The sequence below is a fragment of the Ochotona curzoniae genome, unplaced genomic scaffold (assembly GCF_017591425.1).
Source record: "Ochotona curzoniae isolate NIBS_2020 unplaced genomic scaffold, NIBS_Ocur_1.0 contig_4514, whole genome shotgun sequence".
Lineage (NCBI taxonomy): Eukaryota > Metazoa > Chordata > Mammalia > Lagomorpha > Ochotonidae > Ochotona > Ochotona curzoniae.
Window position 1 is genome coordinate 6229956 of NW_024466312.1, and position 14344 is coordinate 6244299.

Consider the following 14344-nt stretch of genomic DNA (forward strand, 5'->3'; position numbering starts at 1 on the left):
GTACTGTGCAGGGACTGGGCAATGAATGATGAGCCCCAGGGCACAGGTGAGAGTGCCTAGGCTCAGAGAGAGAGAATGTGATTTGCCCAAACTTCACAGCAAGACAGGTCCTGCAGGGTGGTCCATCCCTCAGTGCTGCCACCTGCTGAGGGGTGGGCCAAGGCACCCTCTCTGGTGTCAGAATGGTTCTCAGGGTACGGACAGCCCTATGCTGAGTGACGCTGGGCCCAGCCCTGAGCCCTGGTATTGTCCTCATTCTCCTTGACCCTGGATGTAGCTGCACAGAGGAGCTACTGGAGCGAATGGCCAGGAAACCCACCGTGTGTGAGTCAGAGGTGAGGGCCGTGGGTGGCATGAGCTAGGTGGGGCACCAGCTTTCCTTCACCTGGCCTCTGAGAACCAGCAGGTGGGTCCTGGGTATGCCATCTGTGCCACAAGGGCATTGAGTTGGTGGGTGAAGAAGGGGGTGCACTGTGAGAGTGGCAGAGAGCCTAGGGCCAGACCCCTATTTCTTGGGGACTTGTGCCAATCCCCTCCAGATCTCAGCAGACCCCCTCTGAGTCCCCCTCCCATAACTCATGTCAGCACTCCCTTTGGGAAGGCATCCTACCCAGACCCCATTGATCTCACTGCAATCGTACCATGGAGGGTTGTATGAGTTGTGCACTGCACAATTGTATTGTAATAGAAATGGCTCCATTTGTGAAGTTTTGTGAAGAAGCTTCCATCTATGAAGTTGCTAGGCCCAGCCTATGCAGCTGCATTTGTACAAGGTACCCTGGCTTCTGGCAGTTCCAAATCTGTGTCCCAGCCTCAGCCCCCACAGCCCCAACCACCCGAAGGTCACTTCCAAGCATGGCCTGACCTCTTGAACAAACCTAGTACCACCTTGTATTCCCAAGGACTCTGGGTTCGCTGTCTCCACAGATCCGGGCCTACATGCGGCAGGTGCTGGAGGGAATCTGCTACCTGCACCAGAGCCATGTGTTACACCTCGATGTCAAGGTGAGGTACAGAGGGCGGAGGGCAGGGTCCCAGAGCAGGGTCCCGCGGCAGGATGCAGCCCATCACCTCCCTGTCCCACTTGGGTCTTGCAGCCTGAGAACCTGTTGGTGTGGGATGGGGCTGAGGGAGAAGAGCAGGTGCGCATCTGTGACTTCGGCAACGCCCAGGAGCTGACCCCAGGGGAGCCCCAGTACTGCCACTATGGCACCCCAGAGTTTGTGGCACCTGAGATTGTCAACCAGAGCCCCGTGTCTGGAGTCACGGACATCTGGTAATGCCGGGGGGGCTGAGTGCTATAGTGTTGGGGATGGAGCCTGGGTTCCCTCCTCACCCAGGCCTGGCCCCATCACTCACACCCACACCTGCCAGTCCTTGACTCCTTGGCTCCCCAGGGTTCTGAACTTTCCCCTCTGCAGCAAGGCCAATGGTGCTTCTGTTGGTCCCCAGACTCCCATGTGCCAGTCCTCCCATGCCCTCTCACTTTTCCAGGTCTGTCTGGGTTCCCAAGTGCAGGTTCTGCCACGAAGGAGGGAAGGAGGCAGTCTGGGAGGGTCCACTCTCCCCAGGGAGGGCACACGGCCCCTGGACTATCACAGCAAGCTGGGAATGGGAGGTGTGCTGTTTTCTCACCTGCCCCTTCTCCTCTCTCTGCAGGCCTGTGGGTGTTGTGGCCTTTCTCTGGTAAGGACCCCTGCAGGCCCACCACTGACCTTTGCAGGCTCAGCAGCCCATGCCCTTCTCTGCCACTACCACTCACCCTTGCCCCTTCCTGCCCTGCATGGGGAGAGAGGCCAGGGCTGGCTTGGTCCCACTGAGGCAGGAATCACTGGGTCCTCAGGGGCGGGAGAAAGCCTTGGCTTCTTGCCCAGGTGTGCCCAGCCTCTGTGGTCTTGGTCCTGGCCCCCACAAGAGCATCCCCCATGGTCTCTGCCTCAGTCCCCCTGGACGCTGCCCACCTCCTCTGACTATCCCATCTGCCCCCGCAGTCTGACAGGAATTTCCCCATTTGTGGGCGAAAATGACCGCACAACCCTGATGAATATCCGGAACTACAATGTGGCCTTCGAGGAGAACACGTTCTTGAGCCTGAGCCGGGAGGCCCGGGGCTTTCTCATCAAAGTGCTGGTGCAGGACCGGCTGTGAGTGCAAGCCTTGCCTCCCCTCCCCCCAGCCTGCCTCTGCCCTCAGACACACAAGCCCTAACTCCAAAGAGGTCCCATTTCCTGAAGCACTGAATGAACGAATGAACGATAATTGCTTCTTTATCCTTTCCAGGAGACCTACTGCAGAGGAAACCCTGGACCATCCCTGGTTTAAAGTGAGTCCTACCCTCCCTGCAAGGCGTAGCTACAGGACCCCGTTAATGAGGACTTACATGCCTTGGGCATTTTGTAGATGGAGAGCTGTCAGCTCTGTCCAATGGCTCGACAGAGGAGAGCCCTCTTACTCCCAGAAGACCAAGCTCAAATCCGTGATCCCACCAAGCACCCTCCCAGGGTGGTCCCGGTCCTGCAGCCCAGCCCAGTCTGACACACTGGTGTCTAGGTTGGGGTGGGCTGGCTGACTTAGACCCTCACTTAGGCATTCCTTGTGGGCAGGATTCTAACCTGGGCACCTCAGGAGCACAATGTCAGGCACAGGATGGAGGTGAGAGGGGTGGTCAGCAAGCAAGCCCAGAAAGACAGCTTGCAGATGAAGTACCCGTTGACCACCATGCTGGGTTGGCAGAGGTTGAGCTCCTTCTGGGGTCTGTCCTTGAAGTGCCCTGCTCCTGCCTCCCCATCCAGAACAAGTTCAAAGCCAGACAGCCTGGGCAGGTGGCTGAGAGCCACATCTGACTCAGTCCAGACTACCAAAGTGCAAAGGGGCATTGTCCTGCAGAGAGGAGCCAGGGGATGAGCTGGGGCCAAGGCAATGGTACCCTTGGAAGCCACCAGCTCTGGTGTCTCTGCAGAGGGTCAATATGCTGGCCAGGACTGTGTCCAGGGGAAGGAGATGCTACCAGGAACCAGCTCTGCCTGCTGTGTCCTCTGGGCCCTGTCTCTCCATTGCCAAGCTTTCCTAGGGTGACTATTTCCTTCTTCCTTCCTCCCTCCCCGACTCTGGGGTGCAGACCCAGGCAAAGGGTGCTGAGGTGAGCACAGACCACCTAAAGCTCTTCCTCTCCCGCCGCAGGTGGCAGGTGAGTAGGGCTCGGCCGCCCGTGCCCCGACCTTCCCACCTTCTCCCTCTCTCTAACCTCGCCTATCCCAGGCTATGCCTTTACCCCATGCTGCACGTCCATCTTCCTGTGGGGTTTCGCTGAATTCCTAGCTTCCGCCCTGACCCCTGGCCTTCCCCCAGCCTCTTTCTCTTCCCCTCCCCAAGCTGTTCTGCTGTGGGTCTGGGCGCTCCTGGGATCTGACTCTAGTTCTCTGTCTCCAGCGCTCGCAGATCAGCTACAAGTGCCACCTGGTGCTGCGCCCCATCCCGGAGCTGCTGCGGGCGCCCCCCGAGCGCGTGTGGGTGGCCATGCCGCGAAGGGCGCCCCCCAGCGGCGGCCTGTCCTCCTCCTCCGACTCGGAAGAGGAGGATCTGGAAGAACTGCCCTCGGTACCCCGCCCCCTGCAGCCCGAGTTCTCGGGCTCACGGGTGTCCCTCACCGACATTCCTACTGAGGATGAGGTCTTGGGGACCCCGGAGGCCGGGGTGACTGCCACCCCCATGGACTGGCAAGAACAGGGAAGGGCTCCCTCTCAGGACCAGGAGGCCTGCAGCCCCGAGGCCCTTCCCTCCCCAGGCCAAGAGCCCCCTGTCGCCGCCACAGCCGCTGCTGCGGGGTCCAGCCCCAGGCGGGGAGAGCTCCGCAGGGGCAGCTCGGCTGAGAGCGCCCTGCCCCGGGCCGGGCCGCGGGAGCCGGGCCGGGGCTTGCACAAGGCAGCGTCTGTGGAGTTGCCCCAGCGCCGCAGCCCCAGTCCGGGGGCCACCCGTCTGGCCCGGGTCGGCCTGGGCGAGGGCGAGTACGCCCAGAGGCTGCAGGCTCTGCGCCAGCGGCTGCTGCGCGGAGGCCCCGAGGACGGCAAGGTCAGCGGCCTCCGTGGGCCCCTGCTGGAGAGCTTGGGGACCCGTGCCCGGGACCCGCGGATGGCGCGAGCCGCCTCCAGCGAAGCAGCGCCCCACCACCAGCCCCCGCCCGAGACCCGGGGCTTGCAAAAGAGTAGCAGCTTCTCGCAGGGAGAGGCAGAGCCCCGAGGTCGGCACCGCCGCGCTGGTGCGCCACTTGAAATCCCCGTGGCAAGGCTCGGGGCCCGCAAACTGCAAGAGTCCCCCTCCCTGTCTGCCCTCAGCGAGGCTCAGCCGTCCAGCCCTGCGCGGCCCAGTACCCCTAAGTCCAGTGTCCCCAAGACTGCAGAACTTCCTGCCTCCTTGCCCAAGGATGCGCCAGAGCCCTCAGCACCCCACCCTACACAGAAGGCCCCAGAACCCAAGCCTGAACCAGCCCGGGCTTCCAAACCAGCACAGCCCACGGTGGCCCCACAAATCCCAGCGCCACCCCTCACGCCCTATGCCCAGATCATGCAGTCGCTCCAACTGTCTGGCCACGAGAAGGCTCTCCCGCAGGACCCGGCCCCGCAGCCGTCATCGGCATTGGCTGAGTCCAAGCCGCACCCAGCTGTGTTCGCCAGGGTGGCCTCCCCGCCCCCGGGAGCCATCGAGAAGCGTGTGCCTCCTGTCGGGGCTCCCCAGGTACTTGCTGAGAAAGCACGGGTCACCAAGGTGCCCCCAAGACCGGGCAGCAGCCTCGGCAGCAGTATCGAGAACCTGGAGTCAGAGGCTGTGTTCGAGGCCAAGTTCAAGCGCAGCCGTGAGTCACCCCTGTCAAGGGGGCTGCGGTTGCTGAGCCGCTCGCGCTCCGAGGAGCGCGGCCCCTTCCGCGGGGGCGAGGAGGAAGATGGCATCTACCGGCCCAGTCCAGCGGGCACTCCGCTGGAGCTGGTGCGACGGCCCGAGCGCTCGCGCTCCGTGCAGGACCTCAGGGCTGTCGGGGAACCGGGCCTCGTGCGTCGCCTGTCGCTGTCTCTGTCGCAGCGGTTGCGGCGGACTCCGCCTGCGCAGCGCCACCCGGCCTGGGAGGCCCGCGGCGGGGATGGAGAAAGCTCCGAGGGTGGTAGCTCGGCGCGGGGCTCCCCGGTGCTGGCGATGCGCCGGAGGCTGAGCTCCACGCTGGAGCGGCTATCGAGCCGCCTGCAGCGCAGCGGCAGCAGCGAGGACTCTGGAGGCACGTCCGGCCGCAGCACGCCGCTCTTCGGACGGCTGCGTAGGGCCACGTCCGAGGGCGAGAGTCTGCGGCGCCTGGGTCTGCCGCACAACCAACTCGCCGCCCAGGCTGGGGCCACCACACCTTCAGCAGAGTCTCTGGGCTCCGAGGCCAGCGCCACATCGGGCTCCTCAGGTGACGTGAATTGGCAGGTATAGGGAGGGGGCACTGGTTGCGGTGATGGAGGGAGCTTCCAGGAAGGGGTTGCGGGGCGGGAGAGTGGAGGCTGGGGACACCCACCAGAACGATGCGGGTAGAGGCTCTGAAGGTGCCAAGGCTGGGCTGGGAGCAGGACAGTTCCGTTTTGCTGATTTTGGGTGGGCAATGGGTCTTTGCAGCTCCGGGGGAAAGCCGCAGCAGGCGCCGCTGGGGCCTCTCTCGGCTGCGGAAGGACAAAGGCTCCTCCCAGCCTAACCTGTCCGACAGTGTCCAGGAGGACTTGGGCCACCAGTACGTGCGCAGTGAGTCAGGTAAGAGGCCTGCGGCTGGGCAAGCGCCTCCCCCTCCAGTCACCACGGAGCAGTCATGGCTGAGTGGAGATGGGCCGCCTTGAGGCGCCTGGGCAGCCTTGGAAAGGGCCTGGAGTCAGGCAGTCAACACGGTGGCGAATAATAGCAGCCGCTGCCATTCATTAGCAAAGCCAAGGGTTCCATTAAGCACTGTCCAATCACAGCCGCATACAATTCTGCAGCCTTGTTTAGGGCCCATTATTATCATCATTCCTATTTTCCAGGTGAGGAAACAGGTGAAGTGATAAGATACTGAGGCACTTGTCCAAGCCTCCAGAGCTAGGAAGTAGAACAGCTGGGCTGGAACGAGTGAGAGTCGCTGCAGCCTGGGCCCGGGGTGCTTCAGGGCACCATACCTGAGCCTGTCTTTGTCTGACCTCCTCTTTGGCGGAATGCCCCAGCTGGTTTGTGCAACTGGGCTCGGTTTTGGAAGGGTTTAGGGTGGGGATCCCTGCCCCTTGTGTGTGTGTATACCCCAAACCCCTTCCCTCCCCACTCTCTCTCCCAGCCTGCAGTAACCAGTGTGGACTGTGGCTTCAGTTCTTCATGGCTCTGTAGAGCGGACCACCAGCCACCACTCCCAGGCTCCTTTTCCCTGTGGAGGCACATCAGCATGGAAAAAAAAAAAAAAAACAGCCTTCAAGACGAATTGCTAGGAAGGCTTGGGTGGGGAGAGGAGATATGCCTTAGTCTACTTCTTATCCAAATGTCTTGGACCACCCTCTGCCCCTCCAACCTGGAAAGGACCCTATGCAAAAGCTGTGAATTGGGCCACCCTGCCAGACTACAGATGCCACCTTCCTCCTCACTGGCCGATCTTCTACAGTCTGCTGCTGAAACTCCTCAGAAGGGCTCCAGCTGTGCCCAGCTGGACTTGAGGGTGTCCGTGGCCAGTCATGGAGGGGGGAGCAGAGGGGAGAGGGGAGACCGGCTGATGGGGGCGGGGAAGAGGAGGCAGCCTGCAGAGAGGCCTGGAACAGCTGTTCCCTTCCCACCTGGGGCCTCCCGCCCAGCTCCATTTTGCTTGTGCAGCTGATTCCCTGCCAGAACAGTGGCTCCTGACTTCCCTCCTGCCCCTACCCCAGGAGGCCACTTGACCAGCTGGGACCAGCCCTGCACAAGCAGCGCTAAGGCTGGTGGAGCTGGCTCTGCCAACCCTTCCCCTCTCCCTCTGGCTTCCCTCCCTGTCCTCCAACCTGGAGTGTCACTCCTTCTGGAAGTAGCCATGGCTCACGTGGTCTATGCGCAGAGTCTCAGTGGGGAACTCCTCCTTGGGGAGCAATGGACCACAGAGGGCGGGGGGAGGGGACATGTTACTGCCCTGGCTCCCCACTCCTACCAAGTGTTCCTATCCTGGCTGGCTCACCCCACTCTCATTCCATTCTGTGGGATCTCTCTGGATGAAAATCATTTCCCACCCCAACTGCCACCCTAAAGTGGCCAGATTCCTGCTGGGCTTTTCCTGAAGCACAGTCTCCAGGGTCACAAGCTCCACTGTTCATGGTGCTGAGGAGTCCTATGCTGGGCCCCACCATGTCCCCAGCTCTAGAGACCCCTTCTCTGCCTTCCTGAACAGCATGCGTCTCTGGGGTCCGCTCCTGGCTTTGCCTGCAGACCATGTTAGCAACATTAAGATAAACGATACATGCTTATGTTTATGAGCAGCTACTAGGTGTCAGACAGGTGCTAAGCACAACCCTCTGAGCTTGGGATGATTGTTACTGTCCTCAATGAGGACTGTGGATGACTTGCCCAAGGTCACACAGGTACTGCCTCCAGCCACCATGTAGAGAACTTGTGCCACCTAGTGGACCTAAAGGAATATGTGGGAGGTCTGGGAGACCCTGCCTAGACTGGGGTGGGAGCTCAAAGCTTCCAGCTCTTCTCTTTCCTTGCCCAATGGTGCGCCAGTGGGAATAGACACTGCAGGATCCTAACCATTTTTGGCATTGGAGATTAGTATCTAGTTTATGTAGCAAATACTTACAGAGCGCTTACTGAATGCCACGCTCTGCCCTAGGTGGTTTACGAACAGGTGAGACAGTTACCAGGCAACCTTGATGGTGCAAGGGAAAAAAAAAAGAAAAAGAAAGAAACTTCTACCCATGGTGAGGGCTTAGAGGAAGGCTATGCTTGCACCAAAGAAAGTTCTCGAAGACATGCCGTGGGGTTCCATATCCCGCATGTGGCTGGGAGGAGCCCAGCCCCTGCTCCCTACCAGTTGCACCAGTGTGCACCTGCATCCTGCCCACCCCCCACCAGTGGGTGGGCCTCAGGGAGCCAAGAGTCCCTGCAGGTGAGCCAGGGTCCCTACAGACACATGACAGTCATTACTCTCCTTCCAGACTTCCCCCCAGTCTTCCACATCAAACTCAAGGACCAGGTGCTGCTGGAGGGGGAGGCAGCCACCCTGCTCTGCCTACCGGCTGCCTGCCCTGCACCCCGCATCTCCTGGATGAAGGGTAAGGCAACTGGGCAGCAGACCCAGACCCAGGGCATGGGAAGGGCTGCTGGGATGGAAGGCCAATGAGGGTACCTCAAGAGCACCACCTTGTCCAGCAGCCTCTCTGGCACTTTTACCACCCACAGACAAGCAGTCCCTAAAGTCGGAGCCCTCGGTGGTCATCGTGTCCTGCAAAGACGGGCGTCAGCTGCTGAGCATCCCTCGGGCGGGCAAGTGGCATGCAGGGCTCTACGAGTGCTCGGCCACCAACGTCCTCGGCAGCATCACCAGCTCTTGCACCATCACTGTGGCCCGTGAGTGAGCCTGGAGAAGGGCCCCAGCTAGCGGTGTGGAGATGGGACAGGGTGTGGTAGGCCTTGACTGGAGCTGGGGGCAGGGTGTACTCAGTTGGAACTGTTCTTCTCTTGGCAGGTATCCCAGGGAAGCTAGCCCCTCCAGAGGTACCCCAGACCTATGAGGATACAGCACTGGTGCTGTGGAAGCCAGGAGACAGTGGGGCCCCTTGCACATACACATTGGAGCGGCGGGTAGATGGTGAGAGACAGGGCAAGATTGGGGAGGCATGACTAGCAGGTGGCAGGAGAGGCACATGGGAAGGCAAGGGCCCCTGCCCCAGCTAGCTTCTAAGGGCTTGGGTCACCCGCTTCTTTAGCTTCTGTGGCTTTAGCCCCTTGCCCTGTGCTGCCTGCAGGGGAGTCTGTCTGGCACCCCGTGAGTTCGGGCATCCCTGACTGTTACTACAATGTGACTCACCTGCCCATCGGCATGACCGTGAGGTTCCGTGTGGCCTGTGCCAACCGTGCAGGGCAGGGGCCCTTCAGCAACCCTTCTGAGAAGGTCTTCATCAGGGGTACTCAAGGTCAGTGGGCTAACAAGGCAGCAGGGGAAGGAGGAGGAGGAAGGTGACCCTGACCAAGCCCAGGACCACCCTGTACCGGGCATGCTGTGGCTTTGCCCCCAGGCCTTCTTGATGACCATTTTATTTCCTCCTAGATTCTTCAGCTCCGCAATCTGCCGTCCATCAAGATGCCCCTGTTACCTCAGGGCCAGCCAGGGCCCCACCTCCTGACTCTCCTACCTCACTGGCCCCTACCCCAGCACCCCCATCTGCCCCTCTCAGCCCCTCATTTGTCCCCAACCCTGCCAACCAGACCTTGTCCTCCCTCAAGGCTGTGGGTCCACCTCCCCAAACCCCTCCACGCAAGCACAGAGGCCTGCAGGCCACACAGCAAGCAGAGCCCACCTCACCCAGCATCCAGGTCACCCCCAGTGAGCCCAAGTCTTTCGTTCCCGCCACTGGGACCCCCACCCCAGTCCCCACTCTTCAAGGGGCTAAGCCAATGTCTTCCCCTACTCCACTCTATATGGTGACTTCCTTCGTGTCTGCACCCCCAGCTCCCCAGCCTCCAGCCCCCGAACCCCCTCCCGAGTCTACCAAGGTGACCATGCAAAGCCTCAGCCCGGCCAAGGAGGTGGTGGGCTCCTCAGGGGGAGGTCCGCCCAGCTCTCCCAGGCTGGAGACCACCACCCTCCGACAGGGCCTCCCCCAGAAGCCTTACACCTTTCTGGAGGAGAAGGCCAGGCAAGCAGGGACTGGGAACGGGGGAGGGGGGGAGGCAGGGGAATGGAGGCACTCAGAGGATGAAAGGAAAACCCCTCACATACACTGTCATGGCCAGACTATGGGGAGGGATCTGAGCTGTGGGCCTCAGGAAGAACAAGCTTGGACATGGTCAACACTGCCCTGAACTTGACAGCCACAGGATCCCAGCTCAGTGACCCTGAGAGGGGGACCCTTCATCATCACCACCGTTTTGTAAATGGGAAGACAGTAAAAGTAATGGGTTGGCCTAAGGTGCAGAGGGGAGACTTGAACCCTGGCTCCCAGTATTGCATTCTGGAGCCCATACTAGAATTTTAAGGTATAAGCAAACTTACAGAGGGATAGAGAGGGAAAGGGAGAGAGAATTCCATCCACTATTACATTTTCCAAATGGCCACAATGGCCAGAACTGAGCCAGTTCAAAACTAGGAACTTTTGGGTGTCCCATGTGGATACAGGGGCCCAAGCACCTGCGCTATTGCTGCTGATTTTCCAGACACATTAACAGGGAGCTGGATTGGAAGTGGAGCAGCCAAAAATCAAACCTGTACCTCTATGGGAGGTGTGGCTGGCACCAAAGGCTTTACTCACTACACCACACCACTGCCCCCAGTAAACCATTATGTTTTTGCCCCTAGAGGTCTCTACATCCCCACTAGCCTTCACAATGGGAGTGTCCCCCTATTTCCTCTGAGTCTGTGCTGTGTTCCTTCCCCGCTACCCCACCCACGCTCAGGGGTCGCTTTGGCGTTGTGCGAGCCTGCCGAGAGAATGCCACGGGCCGGACGTTCGTGGCCAAGATTGTGCCCTACGCAGCTGAGGGCAAGCGGCGGGTCCTGCAGGAGTACGAGGTGCTGCGGACACTGCACCACGAGCGGCTCATGGCCCTGCACGAGGCCTACATCACCCCTCGGTACCTTGTGCTCATTGCAGAGAGCTGTGGCAACCGGGAACTGCTGTGTGGCCTCAGCGACAGGTAGTAGCAGGGAACCCAGGGCAAGCAGAAAGTGAGGGCGGAGAGGGCTGGGCTGGCTCTGGGCTTCACCTACCCTGTTCCCCCACCTCATCCCACAACAGGTTCCGGTATTCAGAAGATGATGTGGCCACCTATGTGGTACAGCTGCTGCAAGGCCTGGACTACCTACATGGCCGTCATGTGCTCCACCTGGACATCAAGCCGGACAACCTGCTGCTGGCCCCTGACAACGCCCTCAAGATTGTGGACTTTGGCAGCGCCCAACCCTACAATCCGCAGGCTCTACGGCCCCTCGGTCACCGCACGGGCACACTGGAATTCATGGGTGAGATAGCCAGCTGCCAGCCATAGTGGGGAAAGGAGGAGTGGAGGTGAGGCACAGCCAGAGAATCAGCACCCAGGGTCCACGTCACTTTGAGTGCCTACTGAATACAAGGCATGGACTAAGTCTGTCTTGGTTGGCTGCAGCTTTTGTGAATAGGAGCTGGTGCCCCCAGGCTCTCAGCCCCTCAGGAGCTCCAGGCACTCCCCACTACATAGTTCATCCCTCTGGTGCCTTGCATGTCTCCTGAGCACTTCCTCCTTCTCTGTCCGGCCTGCTGGCCCCCAGGGCCTACTGTGTGCTCTATCCTTGGTCTGATGCCCCCAAAACCTCCTGGGGAATTCCCTGCCTCTCCCCATGCCCCGGTGGATCAACACAGCCCTGTCTCTCATCAGCTCCTGAGATGGTGAAGGGAGACCCCATCGGCTCTGCCACAGATATCTGGGGAGCAGGTGTGCTCACCTACATCATGTGAGTACCCTGTGACCTTGCCTCCCTACCTGCCTCCACCCCCTTCCTGGGCAGCACTATCCCATGGAACCCCCCACGCTGATGTCCCCCCATGCTTGGAGATGAAGTTTCAGCTGCCTGAACTGTCTTGTGCACCACAGGCTCAGTGGACACTCGCCATTCTATGAGCTAGACCCCCAGGAAACAGAGGCTCGGATTGTAGGGGGGCGTTTTGATGCCTTCCAGTTGTACCCCAATACATCCCAGAGTGCCACTCTCTTCCTGCGAAAGGTCCTCTCAGTACATCCCTGGTGAGTGTCCTCCACCCACACCCCACCAGCCAACCTCCCAGCATGACCTTGCCCCTGGCTGACACAGCCTGGATCTGTGCCAAGTAGTCCCCAACTCCTCCCCTGACCCTAGTCATAAGATTGCTGCCACTTCTGCTTGGTTGGCCCTGCTTCCTGCCACAGAAAGCATGTTGCCCAAGATGACATTGCAGGGGTGGACTGGGCAACAGGAGCCCACCTGCTCCAGGCTCACTGTCCTGGCTGTACTCTGGCAGGAGTCGGCCCTCCTTGCAGGACTGCCTGGCCCACCCGTGGCTTCAGGATGCCTACCTGATGAAGCTGCGCCGCCAGACGCTCACCTTCACCACCAACCGGCTCAAGGAGTTCCTGGGCGAGCAGAGGCGCCGCAGGGCCGAGGCTGCCACCCGCCACAAGGTGCTGCTCCGCTCCTACCCTGGCAGCCCCTAGCGAGTGAGTGGGCACGGACCACAGCCCAGCCTGGGGCTTCCTCTCCGGACTTCTCCACCCACGCAGTGGGATGTTCCAGGGCCCACGGCGAGCTGGGTGGTCTGGGGCTCTGGTTACCACCAGCAACAACCTGTGGCTAGGGTCATACCTCACGGGCCTGCGGGGGGGAGGGAAGGGAAGGGAGCAGACACAGGCCTCAGGGCTCTGGCCTGATGCCACCACCCCTGGCCAGAGCCATCGCAGGCCACTCACTGGCCAGGTGGGGCAAGGGCAGAATCAGGAAGAAGAACAAGAAGGAAATGGGCAAGTGAAGAGAAAGACAACTGAGGAAGAGGGAGGGAGACTCTAGGATAGTTTTTGCGGGTGAAGAGGCCGGTGGTGCAGCTCAGGGAGGGTCGAGGAGGGTGGGTGAGGTTGGGGGGGAAGCAGTAAGAGGAAGAAGCTTAGGTAGCAGCACAGCAGACTGGCAGCAAATGTGGGTAAAGTAGGAACAGGACACAAAGATGGCGACAGGACGCCAGAACCAGAACATGAGAGAAGATGGGGACTCGCGGCGAAGTGGGATCTAGATGGGCCTGTGGCAGGCATCCCAGAAGTCAAGCCCCACCCCTCCAGCTGATCCCACCTTGTGGGCCATTGGATACAGCTCTGGGCCTTCTGCCAGCCCAAGGATGCCCCCACCATCTGTCTATGGCCTTTGCCCATCTTCCCAATCATATTTATTTATTTATTGACTTTTGTGAAGTTTTCCTTTCCATCCATCCAGCCCCTGTGGCCCATGTTGTTCTGCCCATCCCCACCACCCCCCTCAACCCCTGCCATCCAGCTGTTTGTGCAGCTCTCTGTCTGTCTGTCACCAGGAAAATAAAAACAGCAAGCAGCAGGTCCTGAGTGATCTCTGGCGGCCTGGAGTGGGTGGAGGGACCGTGGTGGAGTGGGGGAATAGTGATTGGCAGTGAGCCCCGGCCAAAGATCATTCAGTCCTCTCTGAGCTGGTAAGAACCTGAGAGCCTTTGAACACACAGTCAGACACAGCAGCCAAAGACCTCTGGTGGGGCAGAGAGCTGCGAGAGAAGCCAGGACGAGCTGAGCCTCAACCCCTTGGAGCCCCAGCACTGGTCCAAGCCCACCAGAGAAGGGGCTGTGTGTGCCCAGGCCAATTGCATCTGGTGTGTTACAGGGCTGAAGGCCACATTTTTTAAAAAAGATTTATTTATTTTTATTGAAAAGGCAGATGTACAGAGGGGAGAGACACAGAGGAAGATCAGTCCGATGGTTCACTGCACAAGTGGCCGCAACGGCTGGAGCTAAGCCAATCCAAAGCCAGGCGCCTCTCCCAGGTCCCTCACATGGGTGCAGGGTCCCAAAGCTTTGGGCCATCCTCCACTGCTTTCCCAGGCCACAAGCAGGGAGCTGGATGGGAAGTGGAGCCGCCGAGATTAGAACCAGCGCCCATTTGGGATCCTGGCATGTTCAAGGCGAGGAGTTTAACTGCTACATTATCATGCTGGGCTCCACTTTTTCTTAAGATTTATTCAATTATTTATTTGGAATATTTATGGAGAGAAGGAGAAAGAGAAAGAAAAATCTTCACTCCCCAAATGGCTCATAATGGCCAGAGATGAGCTGATCTGAAGCCAGGAGCCAGGAGCTTCTTCTAGCTCTCACACATGGATATAGGTTCCCAAGGCTTTGGGCCATCCTCAACTGCTTTCCCAGGCCATAAGCATGGAGCTGGATTGGAAGTGAAACAGCCAGGACATGAACCGGTGCCCATATGGGATGTTGGCACTTCCGAGTGGAGGGTTGGATAATTGAGCCATCACACTGGGCCCTGGATCTTCTTGTCCCCACAGAGTGTGCGGTATACTGAGGCATCCTAACTTTGCTCACTCTCCTGTAGTGCCACCAAATGGTCCCTGAAGTCATAGATTTGAACTATTGTGCCCTAGGGTGGCTG

General features: G+C 59.7%; 1 protein-coding gene across 2 annotated transcripts in view; it reads left to right on the forward strand.

Annotated features, from left to right (window-relative positions):
• The window catches only part of SPEG (striated muscle enriched protein kinase), a 52459-nt gene extending 39998 nt beyond the window's left edge, over positions 1–12461 (forward strand). For both annotated transcript variants that reach the window (XM_040986426.1, XM_040986427.1), the window contains 19 exons: positions 278–335; positions 928–1005; positions 1098–1276; positions 1660–1686; positions 1992–2144; positions 2281–2323; positions 3119–3187; positions 3430–5437; positions 5641–5772; positions 8157–8273; positions 8401–8568; positions 8687–8809; positions 8967–9134; positions 9269–9857; positions 10615–10854; positions 10956–11179; positions 11572–11647; positions 11788–11937; positions 12192–12461. In XM_040986426.1, coding sequence (XP_040842360.1) covers positions 278–335; positions 928–1005; positions 1098–1276; positions 1660–1686; positions 1992–2144; positions 2281–2323; positions 3119–3187; positions 3430–5437; positions 5641–5772; positions 8157–8273; positions 8401–8568; positions 8687–8809; positions 8967–9134; positions 9269–9857; positions 10615–10854; positions 10956–11179; positions 11572–11647; positions 11788–11937; positions 12192–12384 — 4795 coding nt within the window. In that variant the 3' untranslated portion in view covers positions 12385–12461. The remainder of the gene's footprint in view (positions 1–277; positions 336–927; positions 1006–1097; positions 1277–1659; positions 1687–1991; positions 2145–2280; positions 2324–3118; positions 3188–3429; positions 5438–5640; positions 5773–8156; positions 8274–8400; positions 8569–8686; positions 8810–8966; positions 9135–9268; positions 9858–10614; positions 10855–10955; positions 11180–11571; positions 11648–11787; positions 11938–12191) is intronic.
• Positions 12462–14344: the final 1883 nt, after the last annotated feature.